Raw genomic sequence first — 14,576 nt, 5'->3', positions numbered from 1 at the left:
AGATTTTTCTAAAGTAGCTGTGACAGTTTATTAGAAGAGATATGTGGGACTACAAATAAAAAGGAAATCCTTTGAACAGATTTATAAATTGCTTTCAGCTGACTGCTGTTTTAATATATTTCCATGTTCATTTATGCAAACTTAAATTTTCATCTAATAACAGTGTAAGGTACAATTAATTTAAGAAAAGTATCTAATATTTGCTTTTTTATTTTCTTTTGCATTAGTTCACTTGATAAACATTGATTAGGATTCTGGTTCATGCAAATACTGTCATCAATTCCAGAAAGATACGGAAGTTATAATTGTCTAAGGTAGATGAAATGACGAATTACAATGCAATGGAAAACGTGATATAAATGTAGTGAAATTCCCTTATGAAATTTTGAAGATTAACCGGAAAAAGGACATATCAACATGTTTGGGGAATTTTAGATAAAGCATTACAAAGGAGCCCATATGAACAGATTTATAGAGTTAGTAGTAATTTCCTACACTGACGAAGGGGAAAGGGAATTTCCATTATGTTCAGATGTACTAAGTCATAAGGCAGTCTCACGTGTTTTGGGAACTGTATCTTGTTAGACATTGTTAGGTGTCTAACAATGATAGGATAATTTTGAAAACAAGGACAAGGTCTACTTCTTGAAAAGCGTTTTATGCGATTATAAGAAAGTTATTCTTAACCTTTTTCCAACTTTAAAACATTAAATGAATAATGTTGTCTGAACAAGATACATTATAAGTGGGTATTTTTTTGGTTCCTATAAACTATCATAGATAAGTAGCAGATATGGTATATTTCTTTGCTGTATTAGTCAGGGTTCAACACAGGAACAGAAAGCACTGTAGATATTTTTAGCATAAAGGGATTTAATTCAAGGATATAGCTGTTTATAAAATGTTTGGAAGTGTGCTAGAACTATTGAGTTTTAGAACTTAATATTCCTGCCTTACAACTGCGTCTCACCGTGTGCATCTAAGGAGATCTGGGAATGCTGTATCTGGTCCCCACTGCTATGTCTTAGTGCCTCTTACCTCTCAGGTTTTTATGAACATTCTTGTCAGCGGAAACAGCAGGAAGATGGTCTCTGCCTCACTTTTGCTTATAAATCTTAAGCACATTCAGTTAGTAGAAACTTAATTTCATCTAGAATTCCAGTTGTAGGAGTGTCTGGTAAATGTAGGTTTTAGCTTTCTAGCATCTGCAGTACAAGAAGGCATGTAGGAGGATATGGGAGAGGCTGCTGAATATCAGTTGACCAAATCCAGCACACTTTACATCTATAACCCCCTCTCTCAGACATGTGTACGACAGTGTGTCACTAAATATTGCTTCAGAAGCATTATGGTAGAAGATAGGAAGCCATTAGAGTTTCAAGTAAGATAATGGTGTGTGTGACCTCTCTTGGCTTTGAAAGATAACTCTGGATAGGGATGGTGGGAGGGAGATGCAAGCTGGGATGGCATATGGAGATATATGTATACATATAGCTGATTCACTTTTTTGTACGGCAGAAACTAACACAACATTGTAAAGCAATTATACTCCAATAAAGATGTTTAAAAAAGAATATCTGATTGTTAATTAACGTAATAAATCCTCACAAATTTTTATAGTTCATTTGTCCATTTAACAAATATTTATTGAGTACTTATTAGGTGCAAGATAGTGTGATTTTGCTGAGACTATAAAAATGGTGACATATTTCCTGTCATGTCGGGCTGATCAATGGTGGTATAGGGACGTAGAAGAGCTTATTGGTTCATATTTCTTTCTATGGATTAAACTGTAAAGTTGTAATCATCTGTGTATTATGCCCTTGCTTATGGATGATTAATTTCAACATAGGAGGCTGTGCATGTTCTTTTGCTAAAGAAAATTGGTGATAGTAAATCTTCCTAATATGGAGCTTGTTGACTACATAGTATTTGAAAAACTGCTGCTAAGGATAGTGAATAGGATATACGTATCACTCCCTAAAACTTAGCATGTTACACATTTTTTTAAAGTCCTTCAAGCAAGTATAAAAATTATTGTGTTCCCAGTAACGCTTTGAGTAGGATAAGTATATCTGTGTCTAAGTCCGGTATGGGGATTCAGAATGCAGCTCCATTTAGTGACATACTGAGGGAATGCAACTTTATCATCTGTGTATTTCTGTTATATTGGTTTCAGTCACCCCCTTTTTTTGGCTTAACTTGTCCATTTTAAAGTACCTTATCAGTCTCAATTTAATATGCCATTCTTATAATATATAACCTTATTAGTGTTCACGGAGTTTTAATGTTTTCCATGTGATCTCAACTATATGTATTACAAATTATTTTTGGTATAACCTTTTGCCTTAATAATGTCAGCACATAAGCTTAAATTAACTTGGTCTCCTGGTATCAGTAAAAACTGAAGTCACTGTCATTTATTATGATCTTTATCACATTAAAATAAAAATTGATCTTTATAATTAAAGTGCGTGAAAAACAATAGTCATGAATTTGGGGGGGTTTTGTTTTTTAATTTATTTATTTATGTATTTATTTTTGGCTGCTTTGGGTCTTCGTTGCTGCACGCGGGCTTTCTCTAGTTGTGGTGAGCGGGGGCTACTCTTCACTGCGGTGCGCAGGCTTCTCATTGCGGTGGCTTCTCTTGTTGCGGGGCACGGGCTCTAGGCACGCGGGCTTCAGTAGTTGTGGCTCACGGGCTTAGTCGCTCCGCGGCATGTGGGGTCTCCCCGGACCAGGGATCGAACCCGTGTCCCCTGCATTGGCAGGCGGATTCTTAACCACTGCGCCACCAGGGAAGTCCATGAATTTGTTTTTAATCTAAGGTAATGTTTTAGCTTCATGATACATGCACTTGCATTCCTAAAAAGTTTTCCTGCGGTCTTCCCCCTTCCCGCCCCGCCCCGCCGGTACGCGGGCCTCTCACTGTTGTGGCCTCTCCCGTTGCGGACCACAGGCTCCGGACGCGCAGGCTCAGCGGCCATGGCTCACCGGCCAAGCCGCTTCGCAGCACGTGGGATCTTCCCGGACCGGGGCACGAACCTGTGTCCCCTGCATCGGCTGGCAGACTCTCAACCACTGCGCCACCAGGGAAGCCCTGTTTCATGACTACTTTTACTGAAAAATATTAGATTTCTATCATGCATCACTTTCTTAGATTCATTAAATAACAACAAATCTCTCTATATGTATATGTGTACGTATCAGACATGTACATAATATATGTATATAGTTTTTAATTTGTGTATATAGTTTTAAGTTTGCTAATATACGTTATTCCTGTTAAATAATCAATTAATATAATAGTTTCATCAATTTAATTATTACATAAAAGCTTACTTAGTTATATATTCTCAATTTTCAACAGAGGAGGCTAAGATTCTTATTTTGTAAACAAGGAAATAAGGTCATGTTTATATAACAGATTGAAAAGACACTCTTAATTATAATAAGTAAAGTCTAGTTTGTGTTAACCACCAGTTTTATGTTTTGGTAACTGACTGATTAAATTGCCCCAAATTTAGAATCTTGCAGTTCTTGGTAGGGCATGTTGATTGACTTGCTTTTTTTAGTAATATGTTTTGGGGGACCACATTTTCTTATTGGCCTTTCCCTAAATCACTGGCATGGTATTATTTTATTTGATTGCAGCATGGAATTTTATTTTTCTCACTATTCCTAATCCAACCTGTTCATTACCCATTAAAATTTTCTAGTTAAGGGCTTCCCTGGTCGTGCAGTGGTTGAGAGTCCGCCTGCCGATGCGGGGGACACGGGTTCGTGCCCCGGTCCGGGAAGATCCCACATGCCGCAGAGCGGCTGGGCCCGTGAGCCATGGCCGCTGAGCCTGCACGTCCGGAGCCTGTGGTCCGCAACGGGAGAGGCCACAACAGTGAGAGGCCTGCGTACCGCCAAAAAAACAAAACAAAACAACAACAAAAAAATTTGCTGGTTAATAAATTATCCAGTTAATTGTGATAAAAACTATTTGACTTTCCCCCTTCTCGGTTGACTCAAATAATGATGGTAATAATGTAACAGAGTAATTTTTAAATTTGGTGGTGCATTGTACAAATACACTCCTATGATTCGTAATTTTTTTTTAAAGTGTACAAGACTCATTCTAGGGACAGTATTAAAGTCTTCGTGTCAGATCAGTAAGTAAACAGTTTAAGTTCCTGCTTAATATGTTAAATATCAAATAGGATAAAGATTAAAACATAAAGTTTCTTAAAATTTCCCAGCAATGTAAGTTGGTTTTATAGTTGACTGGGGAAAAAAATCTTACTATGGCAGCTCATATTGCAAAAGTGAGCCTAGGGAAAAGTTCTAGATATTTTTCTGAACAGTAAAAAATTTATTCTTAAAAAAAAAAAAAATTATTCTTCATTTCTTTAAATATTTGAGAAACAGCTGTAGTATGGTATTGCTGTGCTAGGAACAGAAAATACTGTATGATATATCCAAAATGTCTGCCCTTAAGGAGATAAGTTCAAACTTTGTAAACACATTATTTAAATAATTTTGTTAGTATTAAAATCAAAGATGGATCATGTAATTGTATTAAGACAGTAACTACTGTTTTTTGAAGAATAATGGGAAATTGCAAAATAGCAGAACAGATCAGGAAGTTGGATATTTCTGATTTTTTAAAATCAAACTGTCATTATTTTGACTTATTTATTTTGAAATTATTTTTGAATTTTCAGAATATTTGAGCTCTATTCATGTTTTAGTTTAAGGCACATTTCAAATGAAATATTTGGGTTTTGTTTGTTTTAATATTTATTTGGTTGCTCTGGGTTTTAGTTGTGGCAGGCAGGCTCCTTAGTTGTGGCTCGCCAGCTCCTTAGTTGTGGCATTCGAACTCTTAGTTGCGGCACGCGTGTGGGAGCTAGTTCCCTGACCAGGGATCGAACCCCTGTCCCTTGCATTGGAAGATGGATTCTTAACCACTGGACCAGGGAAGTACCAGAAATAGTTGTTTTTATGATATTTATTGCATTGTTCATTTTGTGTCTGGCATGCTATTATTGTACCTTATTTTCTTCATGTCATTAAAATTTGCCCTATAACTTCTAATTGGTAGAGTATCACTTAGTTTTTTATAATAATTAGCTAACATTTATTGAGCACTTACCTGTGTCAGGCCCCATTTTAAGCATCTACCATGCTTTGTCTTATTTGATCCTCAGGTGAACACTAAGGTAGATGTGCTTTACCACTTGGAAACTGAGGCTCTGAGAGACGGAATGGTTTACCGAAGGCCACATGCTAGTGAGTGACAGAGCTGAAATTAAATCCAGGCAGTTTAACTCCAGAGCTTGTGCCTATGTATTAATCAGAGTCACAATCTTATTTTTCATAATTCCTAAAGCCACAAATCTCTGAAAACAAAACATTTTAAAATAGCTTAATTAGGTATAATTGACATATAATAAACTGTACATATTTAAAGTAATAAGCTATGTGATAAGTTTTGACACATACACTCATGAAACTGTCACCAAACTGTCAATCAAGATAGTGATCTTACCCATCACCCCAAAATGTTTCCTTGTGGTAATCTCTCCCCTCTTCTGTTACTGGCCTCTACCCTCACAATCCAGGCAACCATTGATTTGCTTTCTGTTACAATAGCTTAGTTTGCATTTTCTACTGCATATAAATTGTATGTGGAATGATAAAATATGTCTTTTTTGTCTGGCTTTTGCTCATCTTAAGGATTTTGAGATTCATTGGTGTTGCATGTATGCATGTTGTATGTTGTATGCATGTCCTTATTTACTGCTGAATAATATTCTAAGTATATAACACAAGTTTTTCATCCATTTACCTGGTGAAGGACATTTGGGTTATTTCCAGTTTGGGTCTGTTGCAAAGCTGCTATGAACATTTGTGTACAGGTCTTGTGTAGACATATGCTTTCCTTCTTTTGGGTAAATACCTAGGAATGGGATGGGTGGATCATATGGTAGGTGTAACTTTTTAAGAAACCTCCAGTGACTATAGGTAATAACACTGTGTTATGTATTTGAACTTTGCTAAGAGAGTAGATCTTAAATGTCCTCGTCACAGGAAGAAGAAAATTCTTACTATACCTGTGGCTATGGATGTTAACTTGACTTACTGTGGTGATCATTACGTAATACATACATATATTGAATTTGTTGTATAACTGAAACTAAAGTTATAGGACAATTATATCTCAAGTAAAAGAAACTGCCAAAAATTATACCTCAGAAATAATCAGTGTGTTTACAAGGTGCTACCACCATATTAGGTAATATGTAAATACTTACTATGTACCTTGGTAAAATGTGGAAAATTCTGAATTCTGAAACCTATATGGCCCTAAAGTTTTCATAAGGGTACTGTGGACTTACTGCCTTGTGAAGTAATAAGGTACTATAAGATGTTTTTTTGATTCAGTAGTCATTTCTTTGCTTTGTTAAATTTACATAAACCCTTTGGAAAGATGACATGCTATCATATAAAACACTCAACAAAAAATATAGATGATGAACCTTAAGTAATTATCTAAATGAACATTAACTCTAGGAATTAGTGAGACCATGAGTTGCATGTATTTATTTGAAGTGTTTTCATCTTGAAAATTCTCTGTAATGAAATTATGTTAATGGGAATAGCAAATGTTCTGTATGCTATATCTTGCCTAATGACTGCTGTCAGTTTGAGGGTTCAGCAGTGATTATCATCATTGTGTATTATTGAAAGGGCTATTCCATTAAAATTTTAAATAGTATATTTTGAGAGACACAATAGGTAGTCTGAAAAAAATGAGCATTATATGGTTTCATAACATACTATCTTTATTTGTTTTTCCTAAAAATAAGTTCTACAAAAAGGACAAGGTATTTTCCATTCTTAACCTTGTTATCAACTGAGCTTATATAGAAAATGTTAGATATTGTTGGAATGATTATAAAGTTTAATACATGCATGTAAATTATTATAATGTATCAATGAAGGACTTTTATATCATCAGGACTTAGAAGGAGATAGTTTTGAGTATATTCCAATATCAGTGTCTAAGCCTAAGTACAGAGGATCTTAGCCCTTCCAAAGGCTTACAAGTTAGTGAGGAAGGTAGACTCTCTTACAAGGCAAGCCTGATAGAGATACAAAAGTGTTGAGGTATCAATTTGAGTGAAGGTGGCATTTTAACTAAATCTTGAACAGGAGAAGAACATAAGGAGGAGGAGCATTTTGCGTAGAGGGGGTAGTCAGCACAGGTACCAAGATGGATTCGTGTGGTTAATAACTTCTGAGAAATACGGTAGTACCTAGGGGTGATGTGTTAGACTCACTTTGTGGCTTTGAAAGTTACATTTGTCCTACGTCTGAAGTAACACAGTGAATGACATAGCCAGATTTGAAACACATACTAATGTCAAAACTCATCTTCTTTCTATCAGGTTATGCTGTCTATTTACTGTAAGGACTTATATTTGACATTAAAGTTGAATTAGCATAATTGAATATTAACTACAGTGAGTTGATAAATCTGATGGTTGTATCTTTTTTTGCTTTTCCTAAATTGTATATGTCATTATTAACCCTCTAATACAGTTAATAAAGTTTACCAGATATTTTTATGATTTCCTTTTTGGATATATTTTCTCTTGCAGGGTTACGTTTTGCCATCTGCCTTTCCAGAGTAAGTGGCTCTATGTGGGCACTGAACGAGGTAATATACATATTGTCAATGTGGAGTCCTTCACACTCTCAGGCTACGTCATTATGTGGAATAAAGCCATTGAACTGTGAGTTTGAGCAAATATTCCATATCTGAAACTATCAGTACCATATATGATAATATTATGTAATAGCTAATTAGTAAATATAGAATTAAATTTTTAATATTAAATACAGATTTATCAGCCTTTTGCAAGTATTGCCCCATTGGCAGTTTGAAAATTTAAATGCTTTACATATATCTGTATAGATACATATACGTATTATATATAAATATGTTCACGTATATATAAGCTATAGCACAAGTTTAATAAAACCATTATTCTTATTAGGTGAAAAACATTCCAGATTTTTTTCTGTTCATTTATCATCTAATTATTTTTCTTTCAAATGCTTGGTCATGCCCCACTAAATTGATTTCATGACCCACTAACAAGTTGCCACCAATGTTTAGAAAACAATGATCTAAACCACTACTTGCTATGTTTTAGTAATTACCAAATATAATGTAAATGTTTATAGTGTAACATTGCAGAATTAATTTGACAGTTAATTTTCCTTAGTTTTGATATGGTAATGATTGCTTTTGTTTAACAGTAATGACAACAAAAACTGTGTTGTGCTATAGGGCCCTAAGGATCTTTAGTGCTAACTTTTCACTGTCTTAGAATCTTATCTCTTTCTCTTATTTTTTTCATATATTATTTAGATATAAAAATCAGAATTTAAGGATATTGGCAAGGTTCATTTTCACCATTTCTTCTTGTTTTTAAACAAATAGTTCCATATTGTTGCATTCCACAGAATTTGACATAAGGATAAATTTGTGGCATATCTCCTAAGGAATGTGTTGTTGCAGCTGTAATGGTGTATTAAGTTTGGTTTTCCTTCCTTTATCAGGAACATTGTTATTTCTCAGTCCCTTGGAACAAGGTTTTCTAGGTCTGTTCTTTGAGTTGATCACAACATATAGTGGGGAGGCCTGGTGCAGGTGTCTGTGTGGTTTCACAAGTGGCTCTCAATGAAGTGGACTGGTCTCTCAACTCTTAGAGTTTATGAATGGGTTATTTCTGCTTATTTCTACTCTATAGACATCAGTTCAGCTACATTCTTATCTGTATGACTTCTTTTTTCTCTGAGCAAATATTGGTGGCATTATTTTGTTGATTTTTTAAAAGCCATAATGGAATTTTTCTTATTTTTGGTATGAAGTGTGTAATTAGATGAGATGCCCCAACTGGAGGCTAGAATTGAGTAAAATAAAGATAGCAATATTTTAGATGCCGCTTTATTTTAAAATATTAACTTTGAGAATTCTACCATGAGAATAAATTTTCTGTGCTAAAATACAAAATTGAAGATTCTTTCCTATACAGAAAGTGTACATAATTTTTTTTTTTTTTTTTTTTTTTTGTGATACACGGGCCTCTCACTGTTGTGGCCTCTCCCGTTGCGGAGCACAGGCTCCGGACACACAGGCTCAGCGGCCATGGCTCACGGGCCCAGCTGCTCCACGGCATGTGGGATCTTCCCGAACCAGAGCACGAACCCATGTCCCCTGCATCGGCAGGCGGACTTTCAACCGCTGCGCCACCAGGGAAGCCCAAGTGTACATAATTTAAAATTTTTGTGACTTATATCAATGTGAGAGTCACTATTCTTCCTGATTCCTATTTTGATCCATATTGAGAACTATATATCTGTTACTGATCACTTGCTGAAATGTTTTCAACCTTTGTAAATATATCTTTATTTTCCATTCATTATTCTTATTGTAATGAGTATGTAATAGTATTGCAATTTTTACTTGAGAAAAAACATCTTAACTTTTTTTCTTTTAGGTCATCTAAATCTCACCCAGGACCTGTCGTCCATATAAGTGATAATCCAATGGATGAAGGAAAGGTAGATTTTTTAAAATATATATATTTATTACTTAAATGCATGAATTTTGTATTTTTTAAATATGCAAACCATTCCAGAACTACACTTACTCTGCAAAGTTGAGATTGATAACAAAGGTTGTATATCATATATACTTAATTGCTTATTTATGCATTATGAAGAACAAGTGAAAATTAAAATATTTACATTTTAAAGAAGAAATCTCTAAAACAAGTAAAATTTAATAAATACAGTTAAAGGTTGTTAACTTGTTTTTGGCTTATTTAGAATAATTCCCCTTATTTTCTGATAATCCTGACAAAAACCATTTTCTTTTGGTCTTGAATTCTTTTTTACACTAGTTAAACAATTTTTATAGCACTTATCACATAACATCTTATGTTAGAGTTGTCTCTGTATCTCTCTCCCCTAAATTTTTCTCCATAAATAGCTCAGATCAATATAGACTTTTTAAAAATAATACTTAATTTTTTTATACTTGAAACCAGTTTCATGCAGTCATTACCTAGCTATTGTTAATTTAGGTTCATTAGTACTCTGAATAATAATAAAATTTTATTTTCCATGAATCTCTACTTCCTAATTCAAACCAATCTCTCAGTAGTTCTATTTAATGATATTTTTTCTACTTACAAAATTTCATGAAAATTAATCTACATCAGTACCAGAAAATTAATCACTATCAGAAATCAGTGAAATGAAAGTTCTGGATTTTGTGATGTTTATTCGGGTTTTTCCTTTTCTCAGTTAGTGAGAGTGGTAGAGCCTATATGTTGTGTTAACACTGTTCTGTTAATACTGGGAAAACAAAAGGATAGCGGTACTGTTTAGAGCTAGCCTATATCATACAATTGTATGGTTTGAGAGAAACTACATGAAGCAAGTTACAGTAACCTATATCTTCACTTTACTTACTTATTTTTGGTATAAGATAATTGTCTAAAAGCCAGTCTTTGAGTGGGAGACCTGGTGGAAGAATTGAAAACTTCCCTTTCTTCTATGTTGAATCAGTCAGTAAGTCATTTCAGTCCTTCCATTGCAGTGTCTTTTCTATTCAATCTCCTTATGACCACTGCAGTTCAAGGCATTCCAACCCATTCTTGAGTCATTTCCAGATCAATCTTCCTAGAGTGCCATTTTAATCTTATTGCTTTCCTGTTCAAAAGCTTTCAGTGGTTCTGCAGTATCTAACAAGCAAAACAATGCTTCCTTAAAACATAGCCCTAGGTTTCATTGTCTTTGAGAACATCTTTACCTGAATGCTATGCTGAAGCAAATAGTTATTGTTGCCCAAATGTGAGCTGCTCTTTACTATCTCCATCCCTTATTTATATAAGTCCCTCTGTTTGGAATTCTTTCCCACTGTTCTTTCTCTGCTGAATTCCTACTCACATCTTGAGGCTCAGATTAAATACATATCTTTCATGATACCTTTCCTGATAATCATAACATAAAATGCTTTCTCTCACTTCCAAATTTATTAGCACCTTAGTTGTGCAATTTTCTATTTATAAGTACCACATCCTTCAGTTAGTTCTTCTATTTTTTAATATTTAGGAGATTGTAGGGATTAAAGTTTAACTTATTGGCACAGATTTCTAACATTCTTAGGAAGATACAGCTGGCTAGAGAGGTTAAAGTTTACTTTAACCCTCTTATGTTATTAAGATCTGGATGGGTAAAATTTTTTTTTTTAAGTTACATAGCTACTAAGTGGCAGATCTAAGGCTAGAGCTTAAGTTACCTGTGTCCTAAGCAATCCAGTATTGTTTATACTGTATATCAATTCTTAAATTTTATATTTTTCCATCTCTTTCCTTATTCCTGAAGTTCCTCTCTTACTTCCCCCATCAGAAAATGCCATATACATGTCCAAGATATTTAGAAGGACTAGAAAAAGGTAAAGGAAACAAATACCAGTTTTGTTTTTTTTTCCAGAAAGAGTATGTATTTCAGATTGCCGAAGAAAGAAGAGTTTATGTTAGGAAAATTAAGTGTACTTCCTACCAAGGTGGGAAAATCTATTTTGTTAGTTTCAATGACTCATTCTTCCAAATGTCCCCGTAGTCTGAAATCCACTAAGTTGCAATTTAGTTAAAGTTACTGGGTCTGTCCCCAAATTTGTTCATATCTCCAGATCATATGAACAGTTATTGGCTAGCTACCAATCATTCATGTATTTATTAAACAAATATTTATTGAATAGCTACTATGCATTAGGCAGTATATTAGATACTAGAGACATATAGATGAAAATTCATTTACTTGTGTAAGAGAAGAAGCATCTCCGTCTGTCCAGAGGAATTGAGTAGGCTTACCCAAGGAAGCAACACTAAATGCTTAAAAGTGAATAAAAAGTGAATAAAAGTGAATTAAAAAAGGAGAAGGTTTCAAGCAGGGGGAATACTGAGATTTGGAAAATGCCAGTGCAGGAAGTGGTAAACAGTAGAGAGTTTGTGAGGCAAGAAGATGTATTTCATTCCGGAACTTATTCATTCACAAAAAATGTATTCATTCACAAAAAAAGTACCTACAACATATCAGGCTCTCTGTCTTATGTTAGACGTATAGTAGTAAACAAGGTAAAACCAGTTCTTGCTTAAATAGACCAGTGTTTCAGTTTGCAAGAGAATTCAGATAAGGAAAAAGACATTATTTTATTGTCTAGTGACCCTTCAGGTTAAAAAATGTACAGGTTGCTGTTGGAGCACATAGGAAGGACATTGGCTTACATTTGGTAGGTCAAGGAAGACTTTCAGGAAGAAGTGATAGCTAAAATGACATGAAGGATTAGTAGGATTAGTCCAGCAAAAAGGATGGCATTTGAATGGAGTGGCCCAGTTAGGGTGACAGCATGGGCAAAGGCGTAAAGGTAAGAGAGAGCATGACCTGAAAGATATAATGGAATGTATTGGGTAAGAGGGATGTGGAAAAGGATGAAGCTGGGGAGGTGAGCAGAGGCCAGACCATGATGTATCTTGTAGGTCAGATTATTCAGTTTGGACTTGATCTAAAAATAATGGTAAGGCATTAAAAAGTTTTAAACAAAAAGCTACATTACATGATCAGATTTGCATTTTAGAACTATCACCCTAGCTACAATATGGAATGGGTTAAAAAAAAGGGCCAAGACTGGAGAGTCAGAGAGACCAGAGACTAGAGAAGAGATTTTTGTATCTTGAACCAAGAGAGAGACATTGGAGGTGGAGGAAAGTAAATTAGAGAGATATTAGAGTGTACTTTTTAAATTACTTGATGATTTTACCTGGTAGGGGAGAGACTAGAGTTAATGATGACTCCAAGGTTTTTGCCTGAGCGACTTAATGAATATTAAAAAAAAAAAGAATGCTGAGAGAGACACTGCAATAGGGAATACCAGAAAAGGAAGGTAGGGAAGAAAATAATGAATTCACTTTGGACACATTTATTTTGAGGTTCTTGTGGAATAAATATGTGAACATGTGGCCACTGGAATTATAAGTCTGAATCTCATGAGAGAGGTCCAGGCTAGATATAATTTGGAACTAATCAATATATAGATGAGTAAATGAGATTGCCTGATAAGGTGTTGAATTAGCAAAGTCTGTAAACTTTAAAGCACATGAAAATGTTAATTTTTATTGGTGACTTACATTAATTAATGAAAATATACCCTCTGGACTTCAAAATGGTACTGTTTCATTTTCAATAATCAGTTGTATGATATATGTTGAATCCCTAATGATCAAAGGCATATAAATATGCAATGCAGTATTCCCATATGTCATCCATGAGATTAGTAATTAGCAATGCAGATGTTTAATTATATTATAATTTCATACCTTAAGCATATGAATGATAATAATTATCTTTATTATCAGCAAATAAATGTTTCATATGATTCATGTCATTCCTAGGTAATGTGGCATTTTCTTTTATTACAGCTTTTGATTGGCTTTGAATCTGGAACAGTAGTGTTATGGGACCTCAAATCAAAGAAAGCAGACTACAGATACACCTACGATGAGGTAATAACTATTTTTGCTAACCAAAAGCTGTTGTCATCTCTCTAGCTCAGGATGGCTTCTCTAAGAACTTAATTAGTGATTTTTTAGGCAACCTTTTTAATTGCAATAACACACAGTTTTTGCATATATATGAAATAATATATTAAAATAGGTCAAAAGATAGAAAAAAAAAATCTCGCAACTCCTATCATTTGGCCATCCAGTTCCCTTACCTCACATCGCAATGTTAGTTTCTCATGTATTCTTCCAGAGATATTTTCTGCATTTACAAACAAATTAATAAAGTATGCTATTTTAAAATTTTATACAAGTGATAGTATGCTGTAAATATTTATAGTTTGCTTGCTTTAGGATCCAAATAAAGACTGTGATTGATCGATTTTGTCTTTTTTTGCCCTCAGACTTCCTATAAATTGGATGGTTTACTGAGGCATGATCATATTTAGTTTCATTTTTAGCAGGACTATTTCATAGATGATGCTGATGTTCTTCTACCAGGTTGAATATTAGCGTCTGTTTGTGATATTAGCAGCCAGTGATGTTCGAGGCCTAGATCTATTAGTGCGTAGTTGTTGCAAAAAGGGAAGTTCTAATTTTATAATTCCTTCTCTATTATGTGGGACACTTCAGTAAAGAGAAACTTCTTGTCTACTCTTTTGGTTATATAGTAGGACAGTTCAGATAGGAAAGGCAGGATAAATGCTTGATTCTTTTTATTTCAGTATTTACTCTAAAGGGGTTGTTCTCTAGTAATCTTAATGACGGGTAATTTGTTCTTGTTTTCTGTTTCACTATGTACTCAAAGATTTAAATGTATTTCATATGCTTCAGTACACTGAAGTTATTATCCTTATTGATTTTCAAATTGTCCCATCTTTGGTCAGTGAATCTCTTCCAGTTGTTTCCCGAGTCCTCTGGTGATAATACTCTTAGATAGCTTCC

At 34.4% G+C, this 14,576-nt stretch overlaps 1 protein-coding gene across 4 annotated transcripts in view; it reads left to right on the top strand.

Annotated features, from left to right (window-relative positions):
• STXBP5 (syntaxin binding protein 5) overlaps nucleotides 1–14,576 on the top strand; it is a 167,172-nt gene that overhangs the window by 42,307 nt on the left and 110,289 nt on the right. For all 4 annotated transcript variants that reach the window (XM_082855293.1, XM_082855292.1, XM_082855294.1 and 1 more), the window contains 3 exons: nucleotides 7,656–7,790; nucleotides 9,564–9,627; nucleotides 13,551–13,634. In XM_082855293.1, coding sequence (XP_082711419.1) covers nucleotides 7,656–7,790; nucleotides 9,564–9,627; nucleotides 13,551–13,634 — 283 coding nt within the window. The remainder of the gene's footprint in view (nucleotides 1–7,655; nucleotides 7,791–9,563; nucleotides 9,628–13,550; nucleotides 13,635–14,576) is intronic.

Source organism: Leucopleurus acutus (genome assembly GCF_964270905.1).
Source record: "Leucopleurus acutus genome assembly, chromosome: 15".
NCBI classification, from domain to species: domain Eukaryota; kingdom Metazoa; phylum Chordata; class Mammalia; order Artiodactyla; family Delphinidae; genus Leucopleurus; species Leucopleurus acutus.
Note: the sequence above shows the minus strand (reverse complement) of the source record. Positions and strands in the feature narration are given on the sequence as shown.